Source organism: Archocentrus centrarchus, chromosome 12, assembly GCF_007364275.1.
Source record: "Archocentrus centrarchus isolate MPI-CPG fArcCen1 chromosome 12, fArcCen1, whole genome shotgun sequence".
In the NCBI taxonomy this organism is placed as follows: domain Eukaryota; kingdom Metazoa; phylum Chordata; class Actinopteri; order Cichliformes; family Cichlidae; genus Archocentrus; species Archocentrus centrarchus.
This window is the reverse complement of record NC_044357.1, coordinates 5488705-5504038: the sequence shown is the minus strand read 5'-3', so window position 1 is coordinate 5504038 and position 15334 is coordinate 5488705. Positions and strand designations below refer to the sequence as shown.

The 15334-nt window shown below is 42.1% G+C and overlaps 1 protein-coding gene across 4 annotated transcripts in view; it reads left to right on the top strand.

Moving 5' to 3' along the window:
* LOC115789189 (disabled homolog 2-interacting protein) overlaps nucleotides 1-15334 on the top strand; it is a 124317-nt gene that overhangs the window by 42088 nt on the left and 66895 nt on the right. For all 4 annotated transcript variants that reach the window (XM_030742473.1, XM_030742470.1, XM_030742471.1 and 1 more), the window contains exon 2: nucleotides 8103-8221. In XM_030742473.1, coding sequence (XP_030598333.1) covers nucleotides 8103-8221 — 119 coding nt within the window. The remainder of the gene's footprint in view (nucleotides 1-8102; nucleotides 8222-15334) is intronic.

Genomic DNA, 15334 nt, shown 5'->3' with positions numbered 1-15334 from the left:
CACTTCTTTTCCACCAGTACCTACTCGGCTCGACTCTATTGAATTTTAGGGTTTTCCATTAGCTGGTGGTACCTGGTACCAGGTGCTTTTATTAGTACCTACTCAGTCTGAGTTCCAAGCGAGCTGAGGCAAGCTGAAAATGTGACATCAGCAGACTGCATGCCGCTGATTGGCCAGGGAATGACGTCGCTAGATGAGTCATGAGAGCGACTCCTTCACAAGAATCAAACATGCAGTTTTTGAAACTCGGCAACGAGGGAGATGGCTACAGACCAACAGATGTTGCAGGCTGTTAGTGGCTGATGGTAGAGTCCAGAGGGAGCTAGATGCATACAAATGACATCATGGGACTTTTGGGCTGCCTTGCTATAACGACCCCACCCACTCTTCATACTCTTCATATCATTCAGTGACAGTGGAAGAGGCCACCCCATCAGGACAGAACTGTTTTATCATACCCAGAGCAGCTCTGTATTGATTTGCAGTGACCCTTTCCCCGCGTTGACCCAAATCATGCCAGGAAAATATCCCCACAGCCACCGGTAGGGGCTCAAAGGTTTGGGTTTTCCCTGTAACTTGTCAGATCATTATGGGATACTTGCTTCATGTCTGTGTGAGTGTAAGTGGGTTAGTGGATGTTATTGAAGTTAGTAGGATTCCAGCCGGCAGTTACAGGAATTTTGCTGCCGAGTCGCCCTCTGCACAAACACAAACTTCCTCCTCCTTCCTCCGACTTCTTCTCCTCCTCCTTCTCCTCCACCATCCCTCTCCCGTGCTTTTCCATAACAAACTGCAGACAAAGGCAAGAATGTGCCAAACTAAACACAAAGCAGAGCTCCTCTCTTTCTTGATATCACTTGGATATTGTTGAATACCGACTTATGCTGCTTGTAGAAAAGAAAAAGTCAGCTGTAGCTGACTGCTGCTTGATGCTTCCTGCATCTGTGCTTGTACTCTGTTTATTGGTTGGCTGGTTACACAAACCTGACAGAAAGCTGAGGTTTGTGCTGCTTTGATTTGTGTGTTATCAACGCACGGTCGACTTAGGGCGGACCTCGGTGCCCGGTCACGGCTAAGCGACTGCTGTCTGTGTCTGCACTGGTGGTTTTTGTTGGCTGAAATGATTCTCTTTTATTCTCTCCAAGCAGACGGAGCAGCACCTCTTTATCACCCCGTCGTCTCTGCGCTGAGTAAATACAAATCTCATAGGTCAAAAGTCCAGTGTTGTCCTCACAGTTCAGCGTTAAAGCGTTATAGTTTCTTTGTGCACACAAAGGATAGCCATTAAGTTTGACGACTCAAAGCTGTGCCCGTGGTACAGTGTGTGCCTGCGTGGGCCTCTGCTGTTACACAGACCGCTGTCCAGCTGGGAGTCAGATATTCCAGCAGGGAGACAACATCTGACAAAACAGCTAAAAAAAATAATAACAAAAAAACAAAATTCACAGTCCACAGACAGTTATTTTTGCAACACTAAGAGCTATTCAAAGAAATGCTTCTTTTTTAGTTGAGGGGAAAAACAGAAAATTTATGTGTTTGTGAAGCTCCTGCGATGAGAGCCGGGGTGGACCGGGAGGAGAGAGTCTTCCAGGTAGAGAGAACATAGTAAACACAGTCTGACAGCCTGTGATTTTGGTGTGTGTGTGTGTGTGTGTGTGTGTGTGTGTGTGTGTGTGTGAGAGAGAGAGATATCTCTTCTGTTTTTTTTCCCCCCTCCTGTCATAACACTAGAACTATGCAATCTCTGTGGGGGCTATTTTCCGACCCTGAGGGTATAAACTGCTTGAAACACTGATAACAGGATCCTGTAGTTAAACCTTCATCGCATTAGCAGTGAGCAGTTTTTTTTTTCTTTTTTTAACCTAGTTTAAATATGCTAATTAAAGAGGCTATAATAAATATTTAAATATTAATGATCGGTTTCCACTTGCTCCACAGCTCTGTAGAATTTTTAAAAATTTCAGCTGGTTTACTGTTCATATTTGTGTTCATATTTGTGTTCATATTTGTGTTCATATTTGTGTTCATAGTTGTTTTCATCTTTGGCCACATGATTAAACTGAATCAAATCGCATATGAACTCATTAGCATTTTTTTTTGTTTGTTTGTTTGGTTTTTTTGTACCGCTGGTATTTAATGGGAAACTTTTTGGAGTTGAAAACAGAAGTTGCACAAACTGCAGTTCCTCTTGGTGCCCTGTGAGGCTGCATTTCCAGCATATTTGCTGGTGCGAAATGCAGTGTTGGCCTCTATGGATAGCTTCTCCCTCTCATAACTTTTTTTTTTTTTTAATGGCTACTCCAAGTGATTAAACTGGACCTCCTTAATGTGTGTGCTGGGTTTCTGAGGAATATTATGGCTCGCTGTGTGGTTCAAGCCATCCCTGGATTTTGTGCTTCAGTTTCGGTGGGTGAAATTCTATTGCTTTATTAGTTACTTAGCACTAGTTAGCTGATATAAGTCTCCGTGCGTTGCATCCGGACAGTTTATGAATGCCACTTGCTAACTTAGCACTTCACAATTTCATCCAACTTCTCGGTTAAAAAAAAAAAATGCTAATGCTGAAGCTTTTTTTAAAAAATTATTATTAAAAGATAAACTGTGACAACACAGAGTTTAATTTCCTTCAAGAAAATAAGGTAGTGTAGCTTATCTTTTTGAAAATGTGCATTTATGAATGTGTAATTTGGCAGCGATTAACATCAAATTGAATTTCAAATTAAAAGGAACCATTAGCCAGGTGATTGGTTAGCTGTATGAGCATTTATAAATTCAGTCATTCATACAGAGTGTAGGATGATGTAGGTATATAGTTAAGATAAGTTAAGATCCTTATCCATACTATTTTTGCAGGTCCCTATTTTGTTTCTTTTTCTTATTTGTGTACTTAACCATACACATACTTTAGGTAAGGCCGGGAAGGAGCAGAGTATCATCGAGCAAACAGAAACACTGCAGGTTCCAAAATATTAAATAATTCATGTAAATGTTTCAAAGCACTCAGTTTATCTTTTTATATAGCAGGATATGCACAAAGTGTGTTTTGATGACAATAAATGAAAACACAAACTTTATTTATGAGAAAACCACAGGTGTCATTTAACAAGCAAATGTTGCTTTGTGTGTGTGTGTGTGTGTGTGTGTGTGTGTGTGTGTGTGTGTGTGTGTGTGTGTGTGTGTGTGTGTGTGTGTGTGTGTGTGTGTGTGTGTGTGTGTACTTTGCTTTGATTTAGCAAAGAGACCCAAGCGCTGGAAATTCTAACACATTATTGTCCCCGTCTGAGTTATCTTATATAAAGGCTTCATTCACTCACAGAAACGGCAGCATCCGTGTAAATGTAACAGATGACTCATATTTTCAAAGAGGGACTAAAAAAGACAAGAAAAATCAACCACCCGAGCACAGCGGAATAATTACCAGCTCCGGCAGAACAGAGTGGAGATACTTAATGTTCTTTTTCACATCATTTGGAGGTAGATTAAAAACGCCGCACGACGACGTCTTCCTTACAGTTTCATTAGTCATCACAGAGCCACTTAGCACAAGCAGCTCCTCGAGGTCACAAAAAAAAAAACACCGCTTCAGGCAAAAGAACAATGTGTGTTTAAGAAGCCAGGCATCATTGTGAAACAGCAGCACTTTGGTACGGCCACAGTAAAAGTACGTTGGTATGGAAATATTCCTCACCAGACCTGTTCTCACATTGATGAGTGACTAGATGTTAGCAGTGGTCTGTCTGACATTTGCCTACCTGATTTGGATTTTTTTTGTTTCCTTTCCTTGTTTCCATGAGAGTTTTAAATATCACACTACAGTTATCCTGCACACCCCCACCCCCACGGTCCTCAGTCATTTGGGAAATTGGTGCTAGTCAAATCTGAGGAGTGAAGGTTAGCTCTTGATAGACTAAAGGAAATGGGAAAGAAGAAATGCAGCTAGGCCCATACAAGTTTGTGAATGCTCTGAGTGTTTCATCAGCAGCCTAATGACAAAAAATCAATAGAAAAATTGTGTCTGTGCACTAAGTATGTTATTAGAGACTGCAGTAGGTTTGCTTAGATAAGCACAGAGAAGAAATTACTACACTATCAACCAGCTGTTGACTATAAAGCTAACTCTTGCCCAAAAGTCTAAGATTCCTAATTTAGATGTAAACTACATTCACTCCCAGGCTACACTGTGTCTGTCTCTGCTGTCAACTAGTTTATTTCCAGGGTCCCATTAACAAGCTGAATGTGGGTGGTGCTGAAACAGACATGGCACTTCTTGTGGTAGACTGAAAGGTGGTTGTATGAGTTTTTAGGGATGTAGGAGATTGGGGGTGGGGGTGTTGATACAGTAAAGCAATTTTTGGATGGATAAAAGAAAGGAGATGACATCGGGATAAGGAAGACAGTTTACTGGATAACGAAATGAAGAAAAGACGCAGTATATGACCTTATGGCCTTGAGACTTGCTCGTTAGGTAACACAAGTTTTAACATAGCTGTTGTCTGTGGACCCTCTGATCCTCTGACCTTACAAATGCACCCATGCATTTAGCTCCCAAACACAGGCACAACTTCAGATCTCAAAATAGCTCCAGTTAATAACAGTTCCCCAGAGCCCTCGAGCAAGATGTTTCAGCAATCTGAGACCAGCCGCCACATGCAGCACAGCACAGCTCTTTCATCGCTTTCTTCCGGATTTTGATTGGAATCTGTGTTTTTAATTTAAATTTCATTGGGTGCGACTGTCTGTTTACAGCTCGCCGTCTGCTTGTGGGTTAGAAACGGGAGCAAGTTATAGCGGGGAGAGATTTCCACGCTTTTGCGGAGATGCATCGCGCGCAGATGTTGAAGACGTGTGGAAGCACGGGTTGCAGTTTCTCACACACACACACACACACACACACACACACACACACACACACACACACACACACACACACACACACACACACACACACACACACACAGCAATTAGTCCACAGCTAAATGATGTGTGTCTGCGTGCGTCTTTATGTGTGAGCTTCCCCTTTTGAGTTGAGCGGAGAAATCCACACTGCTGACTTAATTGAGTCAGTGCTGATGATTACTTTAATCAACCCTATTTTCTCATGAATGATTTTCTGATTTTTAAAAGACTGAATGCATTTGTTGTCGTGGCAACATATATTGCAAAAATCTTTGCTGCAAGGACGCGAGTAAAAGCAAGTAAATGCTGTCCCATTACAATAGATCCCCACAGCAGTCAGCTCCTCACGAGTATAAGTCATACAGTGGTCTTAGAATCTGTAAGCAGCCCTTGTATCACGTCTATCTGAACACGGGCTCTCTTCCATCTGGATATGGACTCAGCTTGACACTTGACAGACAGGCCTCTTGAGTCTTGCGCCCTGCTTTGTACAGATATAGTGGTTTTAGATGAGTCTAATTCTGATATCTTATCTCTGCCTGCACATTTCTAAGCCCTGCATGTCTCCTTGGCGTTAACCCTAAGCTAGTTTGTCTTGCCTTCACAGAGAAATGGATCACCGCTCAGCGGATCGGCGGTTTCAGTTATAGAGATCTGAATTTGCTCCATGTCAGAGCATTTCTGTTTGATTCCCTCAGACCACGTGCGTTTACGGTCACCTCTTGGTGCGGATCGGGATGCGAGCCCGTGCCCCACGCAGCAGTAGGTGCTGTTCCTCCATTCGTTCATCAGTTCACCGTGTGAGCTTAATACAGTCAACCAGCCTGTCAAACAGCAGACAGCTAATTTAGCTCAGCTCAGCTTGATGAGCGAACAGGAAAGACAGCGCCGACAAATACGTCCTCCAAGTGTGTGTTCTCATGTGTGCGCGCGTGTGTGTGTGTGTATGGATGGTCTTTTAGGAGATGCCTTAAATGCAAATATCATATTAGGCACATGTGTCACATTTGATCCAGTTTTTAGGCATGTCATAGCAATCCTGGGCCACTTCAGTCCTTAATTAGCCAAAACCAGTTTCCATACCAGAATATTCAAATACAGAAATATTACCATCCTAAAGTCAAAACTGATGCAACAACAAAGCATATAAACTTCCCTGAAAGTGGGTATGTAAACGCTGCATAATGAGCATCTATGTCAAACTGTAAACTGCTTCTTTACTGTGGCCAATAAAGATGTTGAGAATTTGGAGATGTTATGCATTTCAAATCTCACTAAAATGGTCAGTGCGCCTATTAAAAAATGATGCGTGTGTGTGAGAGGATGTTTAATCCATATTAAAGTCACGTGGAACCGCACGCATTTATCGCTAATTTAATTCATTAGAGCTCATTTAAATGCTCTAACATGTCCTAATTGAAGCCATGTCCCCACAGAGACCTCTAAATGTGCTTAGATATCACTGTTTCTGGCCCAGTTGTGCACGCTGTCTGCTCTAGCTTTGTTTTATATTTTCTTTTTAAATGGTCTGCAGCACTGTGCAGGTTTGTCTGATAGCTGCTGCACTTCCAGGGAGAGAAAAGAGTGAGCAATAACTTCATTTGGAGATGGAGAAAGATTGAAGAAAGACAGGACAGGAGAGGAAGAACAGAGGTTAGATTTAAATGTAAGGACTGCTCAGTGACATCTGATAAAGTGGAAATTTAAAGCTTCCATGTCCTCATTTTTTAAATCCAATAATGGATTATGTGAAGTTATGCATTTTCATATTGAGAAACATCCTGCAAAACAAACTGAGGCATGCAAATTGCGTGTTATTCAAAGGTTGCATTGAAATACTTGTCAGTTTAGTGCAGGCTGAACAGGTCAGCATTCCTCTGAAAACTGTCAGGTACAAGGACTGGAGTGAAATAAAAGAAAGACCACTTTAAAAAATGAGATCCAAGGCTGGCTCCTCGAGAATAAAAGTTGAAGAAATAAAGGGTGGCTCTGGACTTTAATTAAATTCAATTTACTGTCCATCAGTTGGTTAAATGTGAGATGTTTGTTGTAAAATGGACTTAGGTACAGCTTTCCATTTATAATATGGAATTATGTTAGTTCATGAGCTAAAGAAGCACTTTGCGGCGATGGCTGTCTGAAATCTGTGAGGGCTTGCAGGCTCGACGTCACACATTCCTCCTGGACTTGTCCAGATATGCTTCTTCGACGCACATTCACAGTTTCTGACTCCACAACACATTCAAAGCTCATTCAGATCAGTATGATTTATTAGATCTTATGCTGCTCTGTGTCTGGGTTCAAAGGGAAAAACGACAAAAGAGAGACACGTATGATAAAAAGGTAACACATGAGTTTAGTAAACATGTGAAGGATGGGAAAATAAGAACTGGAAATTGAATGTTCATGCATTCAAAAAAAAAAAAAAATGCATGTTTTGACTAAGCTACTGTGAACAAACACTGAAATCATTCGTCGTTATGACCTTAGCTAAAGTTGTTGAAAGCATTAAGTTGAGGTTTGAGTTTGTTGTGTGTTGTTTTCTTCTTTGTAGAGAGTTTTCAGTTGATTCCAGATCCCTCCAGTTTAAGCCCATTTGGCACCACAAGCTCCAAACCTTTATTTGTATCATGCTGGCTGTGTCAGAGGGCTGCCTTTGACACAGGCAGCATGATCTTGGCTCAGTTTGACACTCGGGCCAAGTTATTTCAGTTCGGAGTCTGTTTCCTCTTTGAGTTTCTTTTTTTTTTTTGTCTCTTGATTTTTCAGAGTTGTGTTGAAAGTGAGTTCAAGTGAGTTTTAAGAGCAATAACAAATGATTTTTTGCGCACGATTTGCTGTGTTAGACCTAAAATGCATCATACACCACTCTTGTGAAATATTGGGAAATGCACTGAATTGTTTTCTTGCTGAGGCAAGAAGCTCACCGCCACCCTCATGTACTGTGTGTATCTTAGCATATTAGAAGGACTGAAGGGAGACACTCTGTCCAAAGCCTGAAATGCACCTTCCAGCACAAAGTGACAAGTGTCATATGTGTTAATTAGTCGGCTTTTGAGGTGCTGATTGCTGCGTTTACTCGCATAAAGAGCCGGGCTAGCACTTTGCATTTGTTTCCAGGCTTGACGCAGTTATGTAATGGAGTACTGAACAAATGTCTTTTTACAGTTCCAAGGCCAAAGCTTAAGGTCTCTCTCTGTTCACAGAGTCTCCTCCAGAGAGGACAGGACGCCGACGCAGTATGCCAGGGTCCTCAGACAAGAGCACACCCTCCATGGAGCCTACATCCACCGCTGCCACGCCTTTCAGAGTCACCGTGAGTACTGTGAGTTACTTTTTGTTTTGTTCTCTGACTTGGTCATTTTCTCCCCCTTACTTTGCCTAAGCAGGCTGTTACTAACACATTAGTTTTTCTTCTTTTTCTGGAGGCTCGTCCGGTGTCCAGATGGAACAATGGCAACTCACTTACTGGAATGGGGCCTTTGATGTTTGGCGTCTATAAAATAAAAATACATTTGCACAATTTGGTTTCATACTCAGCACTCAAACCCTCACAGATTTATTTTCTTTCATTGAATTTCTTATAGTAAGATTCAAATGGTTCATACACATACCTGCGCATGCGCACCATCCACCTGCCGTCCTTCAGTCCTGTTAAACACACATGCGCGCGCAAATGCCGAGCAGTGCGTTGTCTGTCATATTGCATAATTCGGCTTTGCTTACTGCCATGTTTAATTCAGCAGATAAACAGTGAGTTGATTAAGGAAAAGGATCCTCTATGAGTCATCAATTTAAAGATAATTAGCAATTAGCAGCGCATATTTCCATTAATAAATAATGAGTGGGGAGATGTCGCCCCAGAGGTGAACTGTAAACAGTCGAAGTTAGGCCAGCAGAGCCGCACACGCTCAGTAATTAGTCTCTTATAAACAATCTTCTAACTTTGTACAAACTGTCAGCCTTTGCAGCGTTTCAGCAGGTACTCCAGTGGACTTAGTTAAGAGCTACACATTCTTACATCATTCCTGAAACCAGAAATTATGCATTAGTTTTCTCCACCATCAGCAATATTCAGCACTCAAATGACTCGAGCGATCTAATAAAAGCCCACAGTAAATGTAATAACTATAAACATTAGGCCCACTAGTGCTGGACCACCTGCAGAGTAACAATAAAGTCCATTATTATCCGTAGCACCTATTTCAGGAGTTACTCATATAACATGATCACAACTTGCCAACCTAGAGATGGCCAACAGCTGTCATCTGTCCTTATAAAAAGATAGAAATGATATTAGCACAGGTGTGTGTTTGTGTGTGTGTGTATGTGCTCTTTCTCTGACCTTTTGATTACCATTGCAAACTTTACCAATGTAACCCGACTTCCCGAAATATAAAAACGAAAAAGGAGAACTGAAAGCCTGCAGACAGAAATATAAGAGTGAAATGAAAAAAGTAAGAGCTTGGAGGAGACGCTCAGGTAAGATGGGCTACACACTGAGTAAGTGTCACCTCAGCAGCTCATTTGTACTTTCCAAGGGGAAAATGGGGTTGAGGAGCACTGCAACAATGGTCACATGACCACTTAGCTTTTTTTCTGACATTTTATTGACAAGCAGAAGTGAAGATTTTGTATAAAGAAGGCAAGCTTCCTCAGGGGGATATTTAACCCTCTCCTGCACTTTGCCCAATACTGCCCCTGTCTGGCCTCTGTTTGTAGCACAGCAAAAATTCCCCCCACACTACACCAGTTTTCTTTACCAACACTGGTTACAAGTAACAATTGATCAATATTTTTGATGAGCAATATTTTCTACTGAAATTACTGAGGGGAAACAAGATGATGTGACCAACACAGGGACTAGCAGATCATACAGATACTTGTACATTAGTAGAGATTAATACACAGCTGTACTGGGCTATACAGAAACTTGCTGTTCACTTTAAACAGTGTGCTATTCCTGGAGCCCCCCCCCCACCCCCAGATAGAGAAGTGAAGTTGCTGTTTTATGCTGATGATGTCTGTTTCCTACTGACTAATGACTGCAGAAACACACATAATTGAAAAGTGCTTTCAAATTCAACTCGGATTCAAAGCACTTAATGACAAAATTAAAATGTTCTTTGGATAAAGAGACGGGGCATGTCTCTATGCCCAGTATTTATACAATGACTGTATGAATGACCGGTATATTATTAATAATAGTATATGAACATTCATGATATTGTTGTAAATTCTGACAGTGTTATTTATTGATAGTTTCGTGCTAATAGAGCCCTTTGAATTGAGCCTGAATCACGGGTGGGTGGATAGATGGATAAGGTACAGACACGGCGCACGCACTAATATTGGAGTGCAAACTGGAAGACAGGCAGTGGTTTTCTTCTCCTTCCCTCCCGCATCTTCCACTTTTCAGCAATAACAAACCACCCCACACTTTTCTTCTAGTGAAAAGAGTTGTGGTGACATCTAAAGTAGTCCTCCTAGGCCTTGAGCTAAATCTGTCAAAATGGTTTTTTGTCATGTACTTTGCAGCGACTGGATTCGGGATCTGAACGCGCACCACGGAATCCGCGTGCACGCGTGCACGTGCGCATTCGCTCGCATGCAAAAGCACGACTCCTCTAAAACAACTTCTCACCAGTAGGCAAGAATAAAATCTCTTCTGAGCCTAATCTTTCAAAGCCAATTCAAAAATAGTGGAAATTTTTCAAACTTTAAATGTAAAAGTTACAACTTGGTACTTTCTAATATCCAGGGCTTGTTTAAAGAGCAGACAAACAAATCTTATCTAAGTCTCTCATGTCCACGTCCTGCTGATTGCACTTGCTGGCTGGATTGATTTGACTCAGCTCTTTATCCTATCGCTCCCTAACTCCATTCTCCCTACCTTCTAGCTCCTCTTAGATAATAGCAGGGGGTCTAATTGGACAGGTAGGTCGCTTGTTTTCATCAGGTTGCTCTAGAGGAGGACAAGAGAGGTTGATGTGAAAGCAGGGAACACCCTGCTGATTGTCCAGGCACTGATTCTATCAGCCCCCATTAAGGGAGCCTGGAATTGCCAAGCCAAGGGAATAGCATTAACTCGTTGCAAGCATTTACTTTAATTTCAAGAAGAAAAAAGCCCAATTATACAATGAGCTGAACTCTTAGTGCTGATTTAATGAACTCGGACAGGCTGAGATTACAATCAAGAATGCAGACCTGTTATGTACTCACACACAAACAGGCATGCACAGAGCCGCACTGTAAACAAGTATCGTATTAATTATAGATGGATTCTTTTGACAGACAGATTTCAGGGGCCTAGCGCAATAAAGGAGGACAGAAGCGCTCCTCCCTATTAAGGATGCTCGTTGATCAGAATATTCGATCCCCCTCCTTCCCTTTAACTGTCAACCATAACAATATGAATTGATTAAGGAGCTCACTGGAATTCACCATAATGCCTCCCTTTAGGCTGCGTCTTGTTTCTGTGTGTAAATGGGAGCAAAGGGCCTGACCTCAGAGAAAAACATGTAACGCTGGTGAAGACCCGCCGCAGCATTGTTGAATTAAAAATGAATCGAGCATTGTTAAACTGAGCTCGCTGGGCGACTGTATTCTCATTAGGAAGTTTCTTTAGCACACAGCAGAACGATGGCGTGACGCATCTCATTTAGGTGTCAGTTTCTTTGAGAGCGTACAGCAAGATATAACGGGGTGAGGTCAAGCTTCCTACAGTGATGTCGGCCATCTCTGCTTACAGCGTGGTGATTGGTGTCACGTAGTTTGGTAACATTTGCGCAGACAAACACCCAGGACTATTAACCACAGTGGGGGGGCAGACTTATTTGGGCGTCTATGGTTTTAATGTTGGCTTGATTCTCTCAACAGCTACTCCTCTGCTATAGCCCTCATCCGCCAGTGACCTTGTCACTCGTTTGCTATTCTTTTCTCCTCACTTTCTCCCTCATTTAGTTTCATTCTATTGCTTCTTCTATCAGCTCATGCTCTGCCACCTCCACATCGCGCTCCACTTTTTTTTCCATTTATCCTGCTCCTATAGCTCATCCCTTTCTGCAGGCACTCGCTGTCATTTTCTCAATTTTTGACTGGTCCCACCTCTATTTCTGCGTCTATCAGGCGCTGAAGGCAAATTCGGTGCTAAAAAATTTTTTTGGACCAGATTTCAGTCAGTCTGGTCGCCCCATGGGGTTTAAGCTAATGTTAATATAGGCATCAGTCATTCTTGAGAGGAATAGCGTGAGAGGAGAATAGGTTGCTCTCTTCTGCTGACCTGTACCCTTTCCAATTGCTCTGTGAGGGCTTTGACAGGTTAACTGAAATATGGAGCGCTGTCTTTTTTTTTTTCCCTTTTAATGTCACGTCACTCTCTGCATGCACCGGAGAGGGTGAAATGGAGAAATTATAGCTTTGTGTGTGTGTGTGTGTGTGTGTGTGTGTCTCTCTCACTCTTTTCTTCTTGATTCTAATTTTCTTTCTGCTCCATTCTTCTGAGGCCATCTATCAGGGGAAGGGAAGAAGTAAAAACAAAATGAGCAGCCACTAATCAATCCACCTCGCCTACAGGGACGTGTTTCTATTCACTGACTTATTTCTGCAAATGGGAGAAAAAAAAAAGGGGGTGGGGGAGCATTTTAATTTGTTAGCTGTGAATATACCAACAGTAGCAGGCACCACACACGCTCCGGGGGCTTACAAAGAAGAAGAATGGAAGTACTATGACTTCGAGAGGGATTTGTGAATGATGATGTGTGGAAATGCAGAAAGGTGTGCGCTGCACTGCCGAGAAGGTCAAAATCTTTTACCTTTCTTTAATGACTTCTGGTCACGTTGGTAACCCTGACGCTAAGTGCAATCCTGCTGCAGAGCCTGACTCATATTTGTCACCGTTTTCTGTGGGCATCTATGCTAATTTAACCACATGCCCACACAAAACCACATGCTCACGCCCTCGCATACACATATTGAATGAATTATGTATTTATATGACTAATAATATACGAGAGGAACTGGGAGCGAATTAGATTTAGTGAAGGGGGCCTGTCAAGAGCATCAGGTGTCTCTCTCGCTAACAGCAGTGACTCAGCCCCGTTCGTTTAGCTAATGGCCCCTGAACAGAGTTCACCGGTGGCAGGTAGCAATTGTAAGCCATTTGCTGCCTGCTTCTCTCTGGGCTTGCACCTGTTGTCAGATCTAGCTAAAATAAGACTTGCATACAATACCAAAAAGTATGATTTGTTATCATGGAGTACACACACAACCAATGCAAATGTCATTAAATTACAATTAGAATAAATATTTAACAGTTGTTCTTATTGTTTGAGCCCAAATTCTGGTGTTAATTAAAAAAAATCTCATAACCACCCGCAGTGTGATCTGTTTGATGTTGGCATTTAAATGCGTAATATCCCACAGCCTTTGGGATTCTTCATAAAGCAGCGTCATATCTGTGCACATTAGCCATACCACTAGAGACCTTATAACCACTTGAATAATCCTGAAGAGTAATTGGAAATTTGTACCAACTGCCGCTGATTTTCAGCCCAGTTCTTGTGTAACTTGGCATACTTCAGCCTGTTCCCCATATTTCCTTAAGAATGGCTGCTTGACAGCTGCCCTTCCATTGATGCATCTCTCAGGTCCTGTGTCGTGTCTTTGCTGGATTTTTTTTGGGTCTGCCACCGCTTCTTTTGTTCTCCTGTTCTCCGCTTGTCCAGTTTCCTCACTTTTTTTTTTTTTAAGGACATCCTTATAAGCTCTTTGGGAATCGCCTTGCTGGTGCAAAAAAGTACTATTTTATGCCTGTCAGCCTGTGTTATTAGGCAAATAGATTGGATTGAAAATGAGTGCAAAAGCAGCCAATGTCCAAAGAAAAACTTTGAGAGACATTCAGAAAATCTGACTGTTTGGAAGCGAAACACAAAGACATGAGGGGCAACTCAAGACTTTTGCGCAGTACTGTACTTCCAGAGTCACAAAAGGAATTTTACTATTATTTTCATAGGCTGGCGGGTTTGCGAGGTGTTAAATCGATTCTGTGTACTTTTATATTTAGTTTTTGGTCCTTTTCCCCAACATCTTCCTCCAGCTGTCTCACTACCATCTAGAAATTCAGATGCAGCTGAGAGTAGCTCCTCTGTTTCCTTTGAGCATTGCATTGTGGGATGGTAAGTGTGCACCAACAGCACACTCAGAAAGAAGTGTGTGTGTGTGTGCGTGCGTGCGTGTGGCTGTTTTAAGTACACATTTCCTCAGCATTCCACTGACAGTACAGTAGTACTGTTGTCATCATACTTGAGTGTCTAACTTCAACCTTGAAAATATGGATAAATATCCAATATCCAACACAACGCTGGATACCACACGCCACATATGCACCCGCTAATGATACATAACCACTCTTATGACTGGCGTGAGCTTAAATGTGTTGTCATTAGCAAGCCTTTGTTCCCAGGCCAGAGCGCCTCCTGATGACAGGTGTTGTTCATCAGGATGCTGGGGCTCCTCTGTGATCAGCTGGCAGGCTGTCTGGAAGTCACTGTAATTATCCCTATTCCACTGTTGCCTGGGGCGACCTGTTCACACTGTAGGCGGTAATTATACAGGTGTGTTAATGGCACGAATGGGAAGCAGGGAGGTCTTTTTAGCCTGTAGCTTGTATAAGAATGCGATAAACCACTATAGGTATGAGTTGTTTCGCTACATTTTTTCCAGGAGGCACTCGGTGCATATTCAGCCTATTAAACAGCTGCTGTGTTTAATTTTAAGAAAACGCTACACCTGAACAGCTGATCAGTTTAGTATATATACGAGCGTGCTTCAAAATGTCCTCCTTTTTTGTGCTTTCCCCTGAAGATGCTGTATACACCGCCTTTATTAAGAGTCCTTTTTTGGTTTTCTTAGTCTTAATAATCGTCCCTGCAGTAAAGCCTTGAAAATAAACCAAAAAAAAAAAGGCGATAGAACAATCAGGATTTTGTCTCTCGAAAACTTGCAACATCATACTGTTTATGCAGCGCATCTCATTATTCTCTCACTTTTAATGCCAGCCAACAGTTGCCATGGACACGGCGAGGCGCTTGGGGGAGTGTGATTGCAGATGTTAGAAGAAGAAAACAACTCAGACAAAGAGAAGAGTGAGAAAACAAAATAAATAAACGGGTGCATCCATAGAAACATTGCAGAAAAAAAATGATTACAAAACACGTCGCAAAATTTGTCACAAATGCATAATTAGTGATGTGGGAAGAGCTGTAATTTCTTCGTGCATGCGATCGAACGCCGTTTTATGCGTGCGCTCTTTGGGAATGTGTGAGAATATGCTGGTAGTCTCTCTGTACTCGGGAAATGTTTTGTGTGTCTAACCTTGTACTGACTTTTCCCAGTGTGAGCCTTTTTCTGCCTTTGCTATGAGATCTGTACTCATTTA